The 14,024-nt window shown below is 31.1% G+C and overlaps 1 protein-coding gene across 1 annotated transcript in view; it reads right to left on the reverse strand.

The window, feature by feature from the left end:
- Positions 1 to 275: 275 nt before the first annotated feature.
- LOC149900212 (zwei Ig domain protein zig-8-like) overlaps positions 276 to 14,024 on the reverse strand; it is a 79,069-nt gene continuing 65,320 nt past the window's right edge. The window contains exons 4-7 of the mRNA XM_090113328.1: positions 5,426 to 5,636; positions 3,557 to 3,656; positions 3,053 to 3,210; positions 276 to 1,868 (exon numbers count right to left, since the gene is read on the reverse strand). Coding sequence (XP_089969454.1) covers positions 1,633 to 1,868; positions 3,053 to 3,210; positions 3,557 to 3,656; positions 5,426 to 5,636 — 705 coding nt within the window. The 3' untranslated portion in view covers positions 276 to 1,632. The remainder of the gene's footprint in view (positions 1,869 to 3,052; positions 3,211 to 3,556; positions 3,657 to 5,425; positions 5,637 to 14,024) is intronic.

Consider the following 14,024-nt stretch of genomic DNA (forward strand, 5'->3'; position numbering starts at 1 on the left):
GATTCTGATCTGATTCATCAAGATCAAGTTCCCATTCATAATAATGGAAAATCTGGCAAAAATACGAGTTTCAATCTCTTTATCATGTTTGAGATTATATTATGGTATATGGATTAACTGAATTGGTAATATACTTTATTAATTTGCGCTTACCGACAACTCATGTCTGTATTTCCTTTAATAAATATACATCTTCAAAGTGAATAAATTAATGCCCTTCGTTGTTAAAAGATTATTCTATAAGATAAAGTGTTTTAATAAATGTAAAAATTAGATTGAAGTACGTAACTGAATTTTAATATTCTTAAAAGCGAAGGGACCACATTAGCGTTTAATAATGCTTATTAAAAATAATGTTATACTCTAAAGCGCGTCACACACGGTGAAGATACTATAATATTTTATCTTAAGATACTGTAATGACCCGAAATTTTGTGGGTCATTTGTAACAGGGTGGCGGTTCTACAGGGGTCTTAGTACGCAATGACAAAAAGAAAAATGATGGTCAGAACGCTGATACCGGATACCTTATGATACTGTAATATAAAATATTACAGTATCTTAAGATAAAATATTATAGTATCTTCACCGTGTGTGACGCGCTTTACAATGTTTCTTTTACTTTCAATATAGTTCTAAAATTAAAGTACATTTTATTCATTTAGAGGGAATTGTCATTTATCATAACAAAAATAATTGATATCATAATTGAAAATTTTGCTATACCAAAATTTGGTTATTAATTCAGATTCCACAAAGTATATTTACTGTATATTCCCGCATTTTAAACAAGCTAATAAAACCATGTCACAAGTTTTAATACCGTTTTTATAACTCCAGGAGATTTAAATTTTCACTGACAATTAATTAGGAAGCATCCGATATTTATAAACAATATCCATAAAACCGCATATGTTTGGCAGTTATTTCAAACATTAACAGCAAACAGAGCAAATTGATTTAATTCAAACAAATTATTTATGTACATAATTTGCTCACTGAATTAGCAACAACGAAATTGGGCCGCAACAACAATACACAAGTTTATTTTGTAAATTTAAAACAAACAAGAATCAAATACTGAAATTTGCAAGAATACTAATTAATTATTAAATGTTTATGTTACAAATTGTACATACACAGAATTCCTTATGTCAGACGTGTCATGATTTCAATCAATTCCTAGTAAAATAACATTACATCTATTTTTCTTACAAATAGCTATCGTACATACTTTGAGATCAGTTATAACACAACCTTGAGACGACAGGGAGGTACGTTTTTATCGTTCAATCACTTCAGCTAAATATACATTTTATTTACAAATTAATTAAACTTCTCAGAATAATTAATTCTGCAAATCAGCTTACATTTATTTACATGTAAAAGTGAAATTAACGAACCCGAGAAATTTATAGCGCCTTTTCACGGCATCGTTACATCGCTTTAATATGCCATAAAACATACAATGCTAGAACATAAAATTCTGTTATTATTATATTTACACCTCAATCTGATTACACATAAGTGCTAAGAACAGAAACGGGATGAGTTATTAATAATAATTCGTTTTCTTATCGTTCATACTAAACATAGTTATCAGCATTTAATGCTCGTCTAAAAATGATTATATCATCTAGAAACCAGAGTTTGATCGTTTCGAAATCGGAATTTGAAATCGTTGGCCATGCAATTAAATGGGATAGTGATCATTTGCAGGATTAGTTGTTTTAATGAGTGTCTATGAATATTAAGATTAATTAAGATTAAAATGGTGTAGAGTAAGGTAGGAGTAGTGTTAGTTGCAGCACTCTGCATGGCTGCTGGCCGCTCTCCGCTTACTACGTGAACGACCACCGAGGCTGAATCTGAGGAGCAAAAATAAAGCTTTAATAGGAATCGAGCAATCTGTTTAAAATGAAATGTTTCGTAAGCCTACCGTTGCTGAATCTGATGAGAAAAATAAAACATTAATAGGAGTCGAGCTATTTGTTTAAAATGAAATGCTTCGTAAGCCTATGGAAGGAGTCATGTTTCTGCGTAGGTACAAAGTTATAGAGAGAATACTGCAAAGCTAGTAGCTAGTATTGTAATAATCATCTTTTAGTTGAAGTAATACGACCCTATGTCTGAAACTATGTTATATTGCATGAACATATTTTCAAGTAAATCTGTTTCTGCTTGAACGAATAGAACTTGCTACTGCAATAAACTGTGCTGTAATATATGGATTTTTTTCTATTGATCAAAGCCTACAGCTTAGATTTAAAAGAAAAAAAAAAGATTTATAAGTGGATTTATCACGTAAATGTTAAATGAAATCAATAATTTAACGACATGGTTGCACGCAATAACGTGGGAACTACTTATTTTATACTACCTTGATTGTTACGAGTGTGGGCACATAATTTCTAAACCCAGATAGTTCTCTTTGAATATGTAATTGCTTTTATTATCTTTATAGACATGATACAAAAGTTGTATGAACCCATTTTAAATGTTAAAATACGCTACATATTATATTTTTTATATTTTGTAACCAATAAAGAGGCGGGCTTAATAAACGCCGCTTTAGTTTTAAAAATAATGTTTAAAGTAAAAGAAGAGTAGGTACAACGATATCGTCCCATCCATAATTTTTATTACTCAATTTTCAGTTTTTTTCGCAGTTTTCCAGCGCTATTACACTAACCGTGCCTAGCTTTGTAATAACTGACGTAGCGAAATTCAAATTTTGTTAAAACCCCAACTACAACGTTAGCATTTTAACAAAAGTTTTATTCCGTAATCATCTTACACGCTTTACTTACTTTTGCGCTACGTACATTAAGAGATTAAAATTTACATTGGATAAGAGTAAAAAAATATGTCAAAAGATTAAAAAACAAACCCAGGGCTGATAATAATATTAAAATGAAAGCTTTTGTTTCTACCGTGTTGTAAACATTTTCGTAACCAAATTAAAAAAATAGGTCATGAATTTAATAAGGAGGTAGCATTATTTTCGTGATTAAAGAGGTTATATTAAGATTAAAATCGAGTTATAACTCACCAGAGCTGCTAGGGGCACACGTATAATTTCCGGAGTCACGAGGCGAAGCGCGTGCTATCAGAAGCCGACTAGTGCGAGTCCTTTGTTCCGTTTCTACACTTATACCCCCCCGCTGTGCGTAGTTCACCACATTCGAACCACGATACCAGTATATGAAACTAAAAATAAGTATTTCGTATAAATATTTTGATTTTTGAAGCCAGTAAATGACGGTAAAATAACATAGCAAAGGCAAGGTATGCAGGACTTAAATAATTTTATTTATATTAAAAAATAGCTTTATTCATGAAAATCGTAAAAGGCAGTCTTCAAAAAATGATAAAAGTATCTATAAATTCGAGTAACAGTAAAAAATATTAATTTTTAACTCAACAAAAAGTTCACAAGGAACATTCTCGTAATTGGATCCTTCCAGTTTATGGATTCAATTAATTAATTGCTAAATGGAATACCTGAATACGATAGAATATATTTCCATGAAGCGAGAACAACAATTATATTTACCTAGGAGGATCTGGTGCGTGGCGCGCAATACACGTCAGGTTGATGTCCGATCCCGCTCGAACAAACAACTCCGGCCCAGACAGGATCTCAGCCTTTGATACTGTAACAATATCAGTTTACTTAGCCATTATTGTCCTTATAGCTTTCTATGGAACGTTTACGGGGATACATTTACCTTCCTATAGTTTCGTATTGGACGAAATTTTGCGTGACTGTTTGATAAATTGGGGTCGGAAGCGAAAATCTGTACGTATCAATAACCTATAAATATGAAATACTCTAGTATAGCATTTAGCTAATCAAACCTGTTTGTATCTGAATTGATCTCGGTGATTTCATTATCCAGGCATCACTGAAGAGGACAGGAAGATAAATTAGGTTTAAGATCAAGAACGTACGTTATTCATTATACTTTATTAGTATCATTCAATATTTAATGTTTACTTTATATCTCAATGGAAAGACGTATTTTAATGGAAGTGTAATCATAATTAACCGACTTCAAAAAAAGGAGGAGGTTATCAATTCGGCCGGTATGTTTTTTTTTTTTTTTTTTATGTATGTACAACGATTACTCCGTGGTTTCTGAACCGATTTATGTGATTCTTTTTTTGTTCGATGCGGGATGGTGTCGAATTGGTCCCATAAAAATTTTATTCGGATAGGCCCAGTAGTTTTTATTTTATGAGCATTTTTGTCTGTATTTGTAAATGTTGCAAGACGTGCAAGTTTGAAGTCGGTTGTTTTTAACGCAGTTATTGACTTGTTTGCATCTTCAAGATGATCTCAAGATCGCAACTCTGCCACTCTCTTCCAAAATGTGTTTTCGGTAAACTTTAATTAAACAGTACGCGAACCTAAATGCATTCACGGATTTCAAATAGAGCTCGGAAACTTAAACATTATTTCGAGTTCACGAAACATTTCCATTAACGCAGGTGTTCTAAGTACTCTGAGTTGAAACTCGTGTGATCAAGGAACGAAAACTTGCTAGTTCTTGACCGTGCCTGTTTAGTTGCTGCTTCAGACTTGTTGCGAAGTGTCCAAAGCAAACTAAATCTATTGAAGCCAAAACTAATTTCGTTCGACAAATCGTTGTTCCTTCGAGTGTGTAAAATCACTGCTGTTAACTTTGGAAATTTTCTTGCTCAATTTAAAGTGAAGAAGTAAATGTTTTTCATTGTAAAGATTAAATTAGATAATTAGAAGGTTAATTATAGATGTGTTGATACTTAACAGATTCATAATACTCGTCATAAATAATATTACTGCTTATCCTTGTAAAATAAGAGAATTATAAGTTAGCAGCGCTTTATAACATATTCATGGAAAATGTAACAATGATCATTATAAATGCTGCATGATGGGTGGTATGTAACATTGGTGAGGGGCTCAAGATCCAATATTACCAAAAATGATATTTCTTTGTTTGCATAATTTATACACTGATTTTTTCTATTTGAAGTTAGCAATAAATAGTTTGTAAGTAAATCGATTTGTTATGAATGGGTAGGTCTCTTAGCTAAAGCTTCTTCTAGTCTCTATAATGTAAAAAACAAAACAACTATGGTCTTGTTCCTAGGATCTCGTGGTTAACATGTTTGATTATGTATTCAACTCTAATGCTAGATAATGCAGTAGGGTTTATAGTTCTGGTGTATAATAACCGGTGTCGCTATATTTAGTCACTGAGCTTTCTACAACGAGTGGATTAAGCGTACCTACGTTTAGTGCGGCTTACATTCAACGTTAACAATTGCTTACAGAATAGTTCTAATTTCCTTGTGTACCCTTTCAAGCGAAATTAACTCCTACATTTTGTGTTTAACTTTTCTAGGTATAAGGAGGAGCAAGGAGCTTCAAACTTACCGACAACTGTTAGCCAGAAGGATAGGCTGATCTTTGGTTCAGTGGAGACTTGGCATTCGTAAGCCCCGGAGTCTCTCGGTTGTGCGTGGGCAACCCGGAGGGTCCATTCATCAGAGCCATCTGTGTGTAAAGCTGCGAAACGGGCATCACTGCTGTATGTGTGGACACCGACGGTTAGAATGTGCAAGTCACGTTTGCGGATCCATGACACCTGAGAAAGAAATTGTTTTTAGTTTTCGTCTCGCTATTTGAGCAGGGTTTACCGACGTAAGTATAAGTACCTAGGTATATGTTAAAACTGCTACGTTCTTTGAAAACTAATTTACTTTTTCGTCTAGAGATAAATATTTAACTTAATAGCTGTGATGAATATTATCACGCGAATCGGCCTGAATAAGTCTTTTCACTATTTTTAAAAACCTTATTAAAAACGATATATCACTAGGTATTAACCCTAATTTGAATATTCGTAGAGATAAGGGATTTGTGAATTTATTAAATTAAAGAAGGTCCGTAAACCTTTATCTAGAAAATACGTAAACTATGATCCTTAGAGAAAACAACTGTAATGTATCTCTGGCAATTTTATTTGCTAGACACAATTACTTATTTTTGATGTAGATCTTTTATTCATTACGATAGCAACCTTTGTGGGACACAAAAATATTACTATTAGCTATATATATAGCGTAATTCAACTTTTAGATCAATAATAAATATTAAATAATAAAAGGAAAATTCCTTATTTTTACCCGACTGCGATAGAATGAGGGTTACCTATGTTTTTCAAGAATATGTATATTTCTTTGGTATGCCCTAGACTCTAGAGCCTAAACGGCTTGTCGTATTTTGAGGTGAGTGGTGTCTCGTTATAAGTCGTGAGAATGACATTAGGTACATCAAATTTTTGATTTTTGATTTTAAATAAAATGTAAAAAAAGAATTATCAGGATAGTAAGTAATATAACAACATAAGAAGATAAAAAAAAATATTGTTATTGATACCCATTTCATAACACAGAATTCAAAAACATAATCTTCTTTCAAGGTAAATACCCAAGGACGATTTACGAAAGCAAACAAATTGGGATCAAGTATAACAATAAAATCTTCGGATTTTAATATAAATAATTCATTATTAAGCGGCTTTGAAGATCATAGGGATAAGCCTAGACACATGTTTTGAATATTCCAGTAGATATATTTTCTACGAAGATGTAATAAATATTATTTATAAGAAATATTATATAAGCATCAAATTGATATTCAGTGGACGTTCTTTCTTCATTTCTACGCTTAAGCATCAGAATAATCAATAGGTCGGTCCAATAATTTCAAAGTTTGTTTCAATAACGATTTATAGGAGATGATTACTAAAGTTTGAACGATGTAAAATAAAATCATATTATAAATATCAATTTTGAAAGAGCAATAACAAATAGGAAGGCTGTATTAAAATTGTTCAAATTAATATTATACTTTAGTAGTTAAGTTTATAGGTCTACGACCTCGTCTACGGTGAGACCGTAGAACATATTGTAGACACTGTAGACTTTAGAGCGTAGGCGATGTATAGACGTGGTAGCTCAATGGTTAAGACCTCAAACTTCAATCAACATGTTGGGGGTTCGATACAAGATAAGTCTCAAAAAATAAGTTGAATTTTTAATTTTTTCACAATCGGTGAAAGAAAACATGTTGAGAATTGTCGATATGTGACATCTGCCAACCCGTATTTGTCTGGTGGATTATAGTTTGAACCCTGATATTCTAACAGGGGGAACCAATATTAACAACAAGCTAAAACAAGCTTATGGTGTTGATGATAATAATGAGGATGATGACAAAAGGATGAAATGATAATTAATAAATACGAAATAAACATACGCACTATCGAGTTTTATCATTTTTGTAACCAATTTAGCCAGGAGGTAGAATAAGCGATGACATCCAATAAAATATCGTTTAAATATTACGCTAACAGTTTTTTTTACAATTTATATATAGAAACATTTATGCATTATATTATAATACGAAATGTATACTTGAATGTAAATAGTAGAATGATAGTAGACTAAAAATCATTGCGTAAACAACTGTACAGTTTTAAAAACCTAAAAAATTTAATTTGGCAATATATTTGCAATACAACATTAATTTCAATATAAAAAAGGGCGTGTGTGCCGAGCACACGTGTCAGAAGTTAAAATATTTCTTTGGCTAGATTCAAAGATACCAAAATCATCGCCTCACTCTACGTGACGATCTCCAAAACTAAACATTTTCGGACTAAGATAGTTACGTAACCGCCTTCGTGTTTTGTTTTTAAAATTATACATACAATATGTGTATGATATCCACGTGCAATGAGTTAAGAAAATTTCTACAAACGAATAAAAATATATTTGAACTTGTGTGATTTTAAATAAAAATTCATTTTAATACCATAATTATTTATCTTTCTCTGATACTATTTTATTTCACTTCGTTGTCGTTTGTTGACCTTGTTACGAACTTGCTAATCTACCTCAGAGTGGTCAACTTCATACAAACAAGCTGACTTTGTTACCTCTCATTGTGGTACTAAATAATTTGATGTTGACACTTTAGTATATGAATAAAATGTTAATATAGAAATCGCCATCTGTAGTAATATTATAAAGCCAACGACGTATAAAGCTGAAGAGATTGTTTGATTGTTTTAAGCCACCACGTCACCGATTATTTCACTATTCGTTAGATAGTCTTTAGCTACATAATATCATCACACTAAAGACCAATAGGAGCGAAGCAATTTTAACATTTACTAATTATTATTATCTCTTCTATACAACAGAAGACAGCCCTAATAAAAAAATGCAATTACACTCTCTTGAAGTACTCTTAATGAAAAATAAACACTCTTTATATTACTTTGAATAGGTCCTTACGACAGTTGCATCCATATATTATGAGCTATAAAAATTAAAGTTGTTAATCTAGTCTATAGAGTGAGGGCATATTGTAGGCTTTTACGATGCAGTAGACGTTATTAAGTCCATTAATGCTTTCATTAAACCTGCTAATTTCGCCCGCTTCGCTCGAGACTGAAACTGGTTCATTGCAGGTGCATCAATATTGAGACGACGGTATATTTCACACTAATTTGTATATTAGATGGATTAATATGTAATACAATTTTTATGTTGCTTTGTCTATTACAACATGTATTGTGTATACGATTAGGACATTTTAAAATTAATATAATCAGAATCAACGTGATAGAATAAAATATGATAATGCAGTTGTTTTAATAATTTATTAGTCTATTAATGGCAATATTATAACTATTTTTTAAAACAACACTGATGAAACTAAGTTAATCGAGGTAAGGATCGCTTACCAAAATAATTTTCAGTATTATCACAATATTATGAATGGAAACTAAAAACTTGGAATTTTCCTTTACAACGGTATCAGTTTCTTTTGTTAGGATATCTAAAATATAAAGTATTTTTCTCGAAAATTTAGATCGGTTAGAATTAAGTTTACCAAAAAAAGAGAGTCTCAAATATAATCTTTAATTCGTTTAACTATATGCCAATAATAAACAAACGAATGATTAAATACGTTATATACATAATTGCCATTGTTAAACTGAATCATATGACTGTAGAATATTTGCACTTAAGTGAAATACAGAAAGTCAACAAATGAATTAAAATATGGACGAGGTTGAAAGCATCGCTGAAAGGAATTTAATCAAACTTATTTTGACTAGCTATCAAACTGTCAATTAATTTTCATAAACTTTGCCAATTCAATCGTTACATTTTCTCCATCCTTAATTAAATAAAAATAACACTAAATCAATTAAAGTTAATTTACGACGTCCGTTTCATTAACATTTTTAAAAGTAAAATCAAACAACATGACGAAAAAAGCAACAATTACATACATATTATAGGTATACATTTGCACAATATGTTTTTTATGGATTATTGATTCGTGTCTACTTAAATCTTAAACATAATAAAATTGTCAAGAAGACTTATTTCTTACTTACTTCAAAAAACTAGAAACAAGATAATTGAAACTAGCTGAAATAACGCTTTTAAGCAATAATATCACTAGAAACATATTTACATCATAAATTATGTGTTCTAATTCTTAGTAGTGTTGTTTGTATCAATAACCTACATAAGTAAAACATAACTCATGTCATTTATCCAATAAGTGAATGAAATTTGGTCAGAAGTTTGGCAAACATTCTTGAAATGAAATCCGATAATCCTTGCTTTTCGTGTATTGGTTGATTCTGGTACAGTCACACGTATTTACTCTTTCAACGCTTTAAGAAAGTTATAATCGTGCGACTTAGCGATTTATCGATAAATATACTATTGACTTATGGATTAAGACTTTTTGGGTCCTTTAAAACAAATGCTTATAAGAAAAGCGTTTTTGTAATGCTCGTCAGAAATTTTCTTACAAAATTGCCTTAAAGTTTTAATTTATTCGTACCTATACTAACAATAAAATGCTAATGTATGGTTAAAGTAAGAATTTTAAAAATCTTAGAGATATAATGAAAGAGATAAGAATAATAAGTATTATAAAACTGTTAGTAATAAGTAAAAACAAACCTAAACGTTTTAACTGATATTTTTAATAATATTGAATTAAATAACATTTTAAAAATGTATTTCTCATTGTTATGACAATAATAAATGGCACCATAAATTTGTATTATTCCCGTTCTTATCCGTATGAAAAATGCTTTAAATAAACATTATAGGCACGTTACCTTGTTTATATAAAGCATATTTATTATGACGTAAGTGTTAATATTTTAATAATAAGCAAATGTCTTGGAATCGTAGTGTTAGAAAATTTGATAGAAATTTGATAGAAAAAGGGGCAAGTAACCTTATGTTTAGTGTTCACCACTATCCACAAATTTTCGCTAGAATAGAAAATTTAAGTTAGTTCCCTACAACGGAGGATAATATATCATCAAAAAATGATCTACTCTTTACCCAACTACATTAATACTTAACTTTATTTATGCGCAAGAAAATATTTTAGACCTCAACACAAGCAAATTTTTTATCTTTGGATCGTTAAAAATAGATTATATTTTATGTTTATGCCTTTGGTTTATGAATAATAAGGTGAGTGAAGGGTTCGTTGAACATTGCAGATCGCTTGGTTTTATGTATCGGCTATCTTCTTTATTACTCGTACCAAAGTTATAACATTATATTATAGAAAATGTTATTAGCTATTGCGTGGTTGAAATTTGCGTGAAAAAAAAAACGCTATTTGAATAATAAACTGAGTTTAGACTGTTTTGATTTTTATAAGCATCCTCATTTCATTAAATAAGGCGAAATAATTGCATACACGTATTTTTTATTTTAGATTTTTAGGTACAGTGTAGAGGAGAATCAAAATACCATTCATAATCGTCTACTACTATCTTGATAATTAAGAAATAGTTGCATACAAATCTGTCTTCTCCAAAATTGCGATTATTTAGTCGCAGCGAGAATAGTTTACGCGTCGCCGTCGCAAGTGAAAGAAGCATAAATTCGGTACACACATCGATTCGTGCTGGTGACATCACGGACTTCAAGTTGATCACTTGACTGTACTATGGGTCTATCTTCGTGACAAATGTATGTACATACGAGCTATTGACTGTGTGGGGTACAGTCGTGTTGTGAATGTGGTTTTTGTGTAGGATAACACGGTCCAACGTTAATAACAAGATTAAAATTTTCACGTTTTCGTTGCTTTGTTATGTTTCTTATTTTTGTTTAATTTAGCTCTATGTTCAGTCTATAATTTTATACCTCGCTTTGCGTAGTCACATAACAAGCAAAATAATACATATTATATTGTTAGCTTTATATATACCTTCAAGTAGGATCAGTTTTCGTCTGTTTTGTTGACGATAGGCTCTCATGGGAATGAAGCTTTGACGTACATAATATCATGCTCATATTGGCGAAGCTAATATTATGTAACTTTGCTTTTTATCATATTTGTTTCATAGCGATAAAATATTTTTCTTTATCTTTGTCTATTTCTAACAATAAACTCATTTATAATAGAAGAGTGTCGTTAGTTTTATGTGTATCACGTATCAGTAGTTTAACCTAGCTTAAGAGGAAAAGCTTTCGACGACAGTTGAATATGAAAAAGGGCTAACCCAGGTAAGTCTCAATCCTTATCCTTAGTCTAACCTTAACTGAATACCAAAATACCTAGGTGAAATTAGGAAAAATATATTTACTGCTCAAAGATAGTTTCAGGTACTTAGGATAAGTGGACTCTTGGATAAAATAAACCGCAATAGCTTTGACAGCAAATATTTGATTGAAACATTACTTTGTTACGTATCGATTTCAGCATTGAATATTTATATGCGCAGTATTTTCGAACGTGTTAGAATGCTTGGCACTGGGCATTTATTTAGTTTTGGGATTTGGATAGACTATTTTTCAGTTCCTATGCCCGCTGCATTGAGCCGTTCATCCACTAAAACGCTCCAACCATTTTTCCCGCGCGGGTATTTTTCAGTATTTCGATCGAATATTTTACGCTGTTTGCAAGCGACATACTGTTCATAAATTTTTTACAGCTCTTACATCAAGTCCGTAAAACGTATCTAAAGTTGAGGGCCGATTGGAAGTAAATTTTGTTGAAAGATAAAATATCATGTCGTCGTCTATTAATGAACGAGAGAGATGGAATATAAAGTGCATATTTGAATAATGTCGAATATTTTTTTATGGATTTAGAAAATACTAAAAAATATTTCTGTATAGGATTTACAAATTTTGATTAATCATTTGCATGTTATTTCAATCACTCATTGCACAATACCAACACAAAACATAAAGAAAGCGTATTTTAAATTTTTGAATAGCAATTATATACCTACCTCTTAGTAAAATTTTGATTCTTGTTTCTTATTATTATAATTCACACAGGTCAAATCGCGCAAGATTTAGATTAAAGTTATCTTTGTTTGTTAATTTAGCTCTGAACACTTGAACAATCTGCCTTGTAAAACTGGTTTTAAGTTCAACAGTATTAGTTTCAAACTAAAGCTATAAATATGTTCACTGCTTACAGAAAATAATTTTCATAAGATTAAAAGAATATGGTGCTGTTTATATTAAAAACCTATTCATTTACTTTCCTATATACTTAATCTAGAATCCGAAATAAATTTGGTCTATCGTAAATAATACGTAAATTACTGCATGAAAGAATGAAACTGTTAACCTAAATGAAACTAAAACCATATTTTCGTAACTTCAACAGAACAATATTGAAAACTTATTTGAATCCCGAAAGTTAACATCCAAACTTGGATTCACCGAAACGTAATAACGCATTATGTAAATATATGCAAACATACATGTTACTAATTTATATAGATACTTATATTTCATTCATATTTGCCCCGTCTGTAATACGAGTACTTTATTTGCGTAGTCACCGCTGTACACATAATAGAGATATTTTTCCTAAGGGAAATTTTCGTTGCCCTTTTCTTGTTTGGAATTACCTTGGACGAACGCTATTTGCTCTCAAAATCTTTTATTAATTTTGACATAACAGAGGAAAGATATTTGCTTCCTTATTTTGCATATGTTATTATGTTGAGATGAGAGGCTCGTGTTCAAATAGGATTATGTTCATGCAAAAAATTCATCACTTAGTTGTTTTAAAATGTTTCATAGATTTTTTATGTAGCGTGTTTGTTAAATACACTTAGAACAGGACGTAAAAATGTGTTGATTCTATAATTCTTTTCTGAATACACACCGACGACGACAATACAAATCCACGCAAAGTAGACCAAAGCTCTGTCCCCAATAAACGTCGCTCCATACTTGTCACAAATGGGACAATCCCGTTATTAAGTAGGAAAAATTGTCATACAATATTTTTACAAAATGAAAATAAACAAAAATTGCCACGGCTTAGGTTGGCTCCATTCCAAATGTACTTCGCGAGGTTCGACCCATTTCTATGTACTTTATTCGTTTTGGCGTACGCGATATTTCCTATGGTGCTTAGGAGAATCAAACTCGCATTGCGATCGTACCCAGTGGTCCGGAGTCACGTTCAATAAAACGTTTTGCTAATACAATCCCGGGCTTTCATTGCTATCGTTATTTAAGGAGCGATGATTCGATCTTTAATGTAACAAAATATAACTGGGAACAAGAAAAGACACGGAAGAAACTTTTGTCAAACTGTACTACTTCGACAAGAACAATTTCGTCCAACTTATCGAGATATGCTCGAAAAAATCTTTTTTTTTATACTTCTGTTAACTTTGTAAAACTGTTTCTTTAGTTGGTATTCACGGCTGTTATCTCAGAGAGATTGCGTTATGAAATTCTAAGAAAAATATAGGAACCTTGTTGACAAATATACAATTTATTTGAATGGATTTTTGATTTTTGTCCATAAGATTACTTTATAGGATCTTTTATAATTATACAAGAATAATATTGCACCTTTAAAACATAAGCATAAATGCCGGCAAAGCACATGTAACACCACCAGTCTTTGTGTTTATGGGTGATGAGGA

Source organism: Colias eurytheme, chromosome 19 (assembly GCF_061535395.1).
Source record: "Colias eurytheme isolate Ceu_HAF_F1 chromosome 19, ilColEury1 Martin Lab GWU primary, whole genome shotgun sequence".
Taxonomy (NCBI): domain Eukaryota; kingdom Metazoa; phylum Arthropoda; class Insecta; order Lepidoptera; family Pieridae; genus Colias; species Colias eurytheme.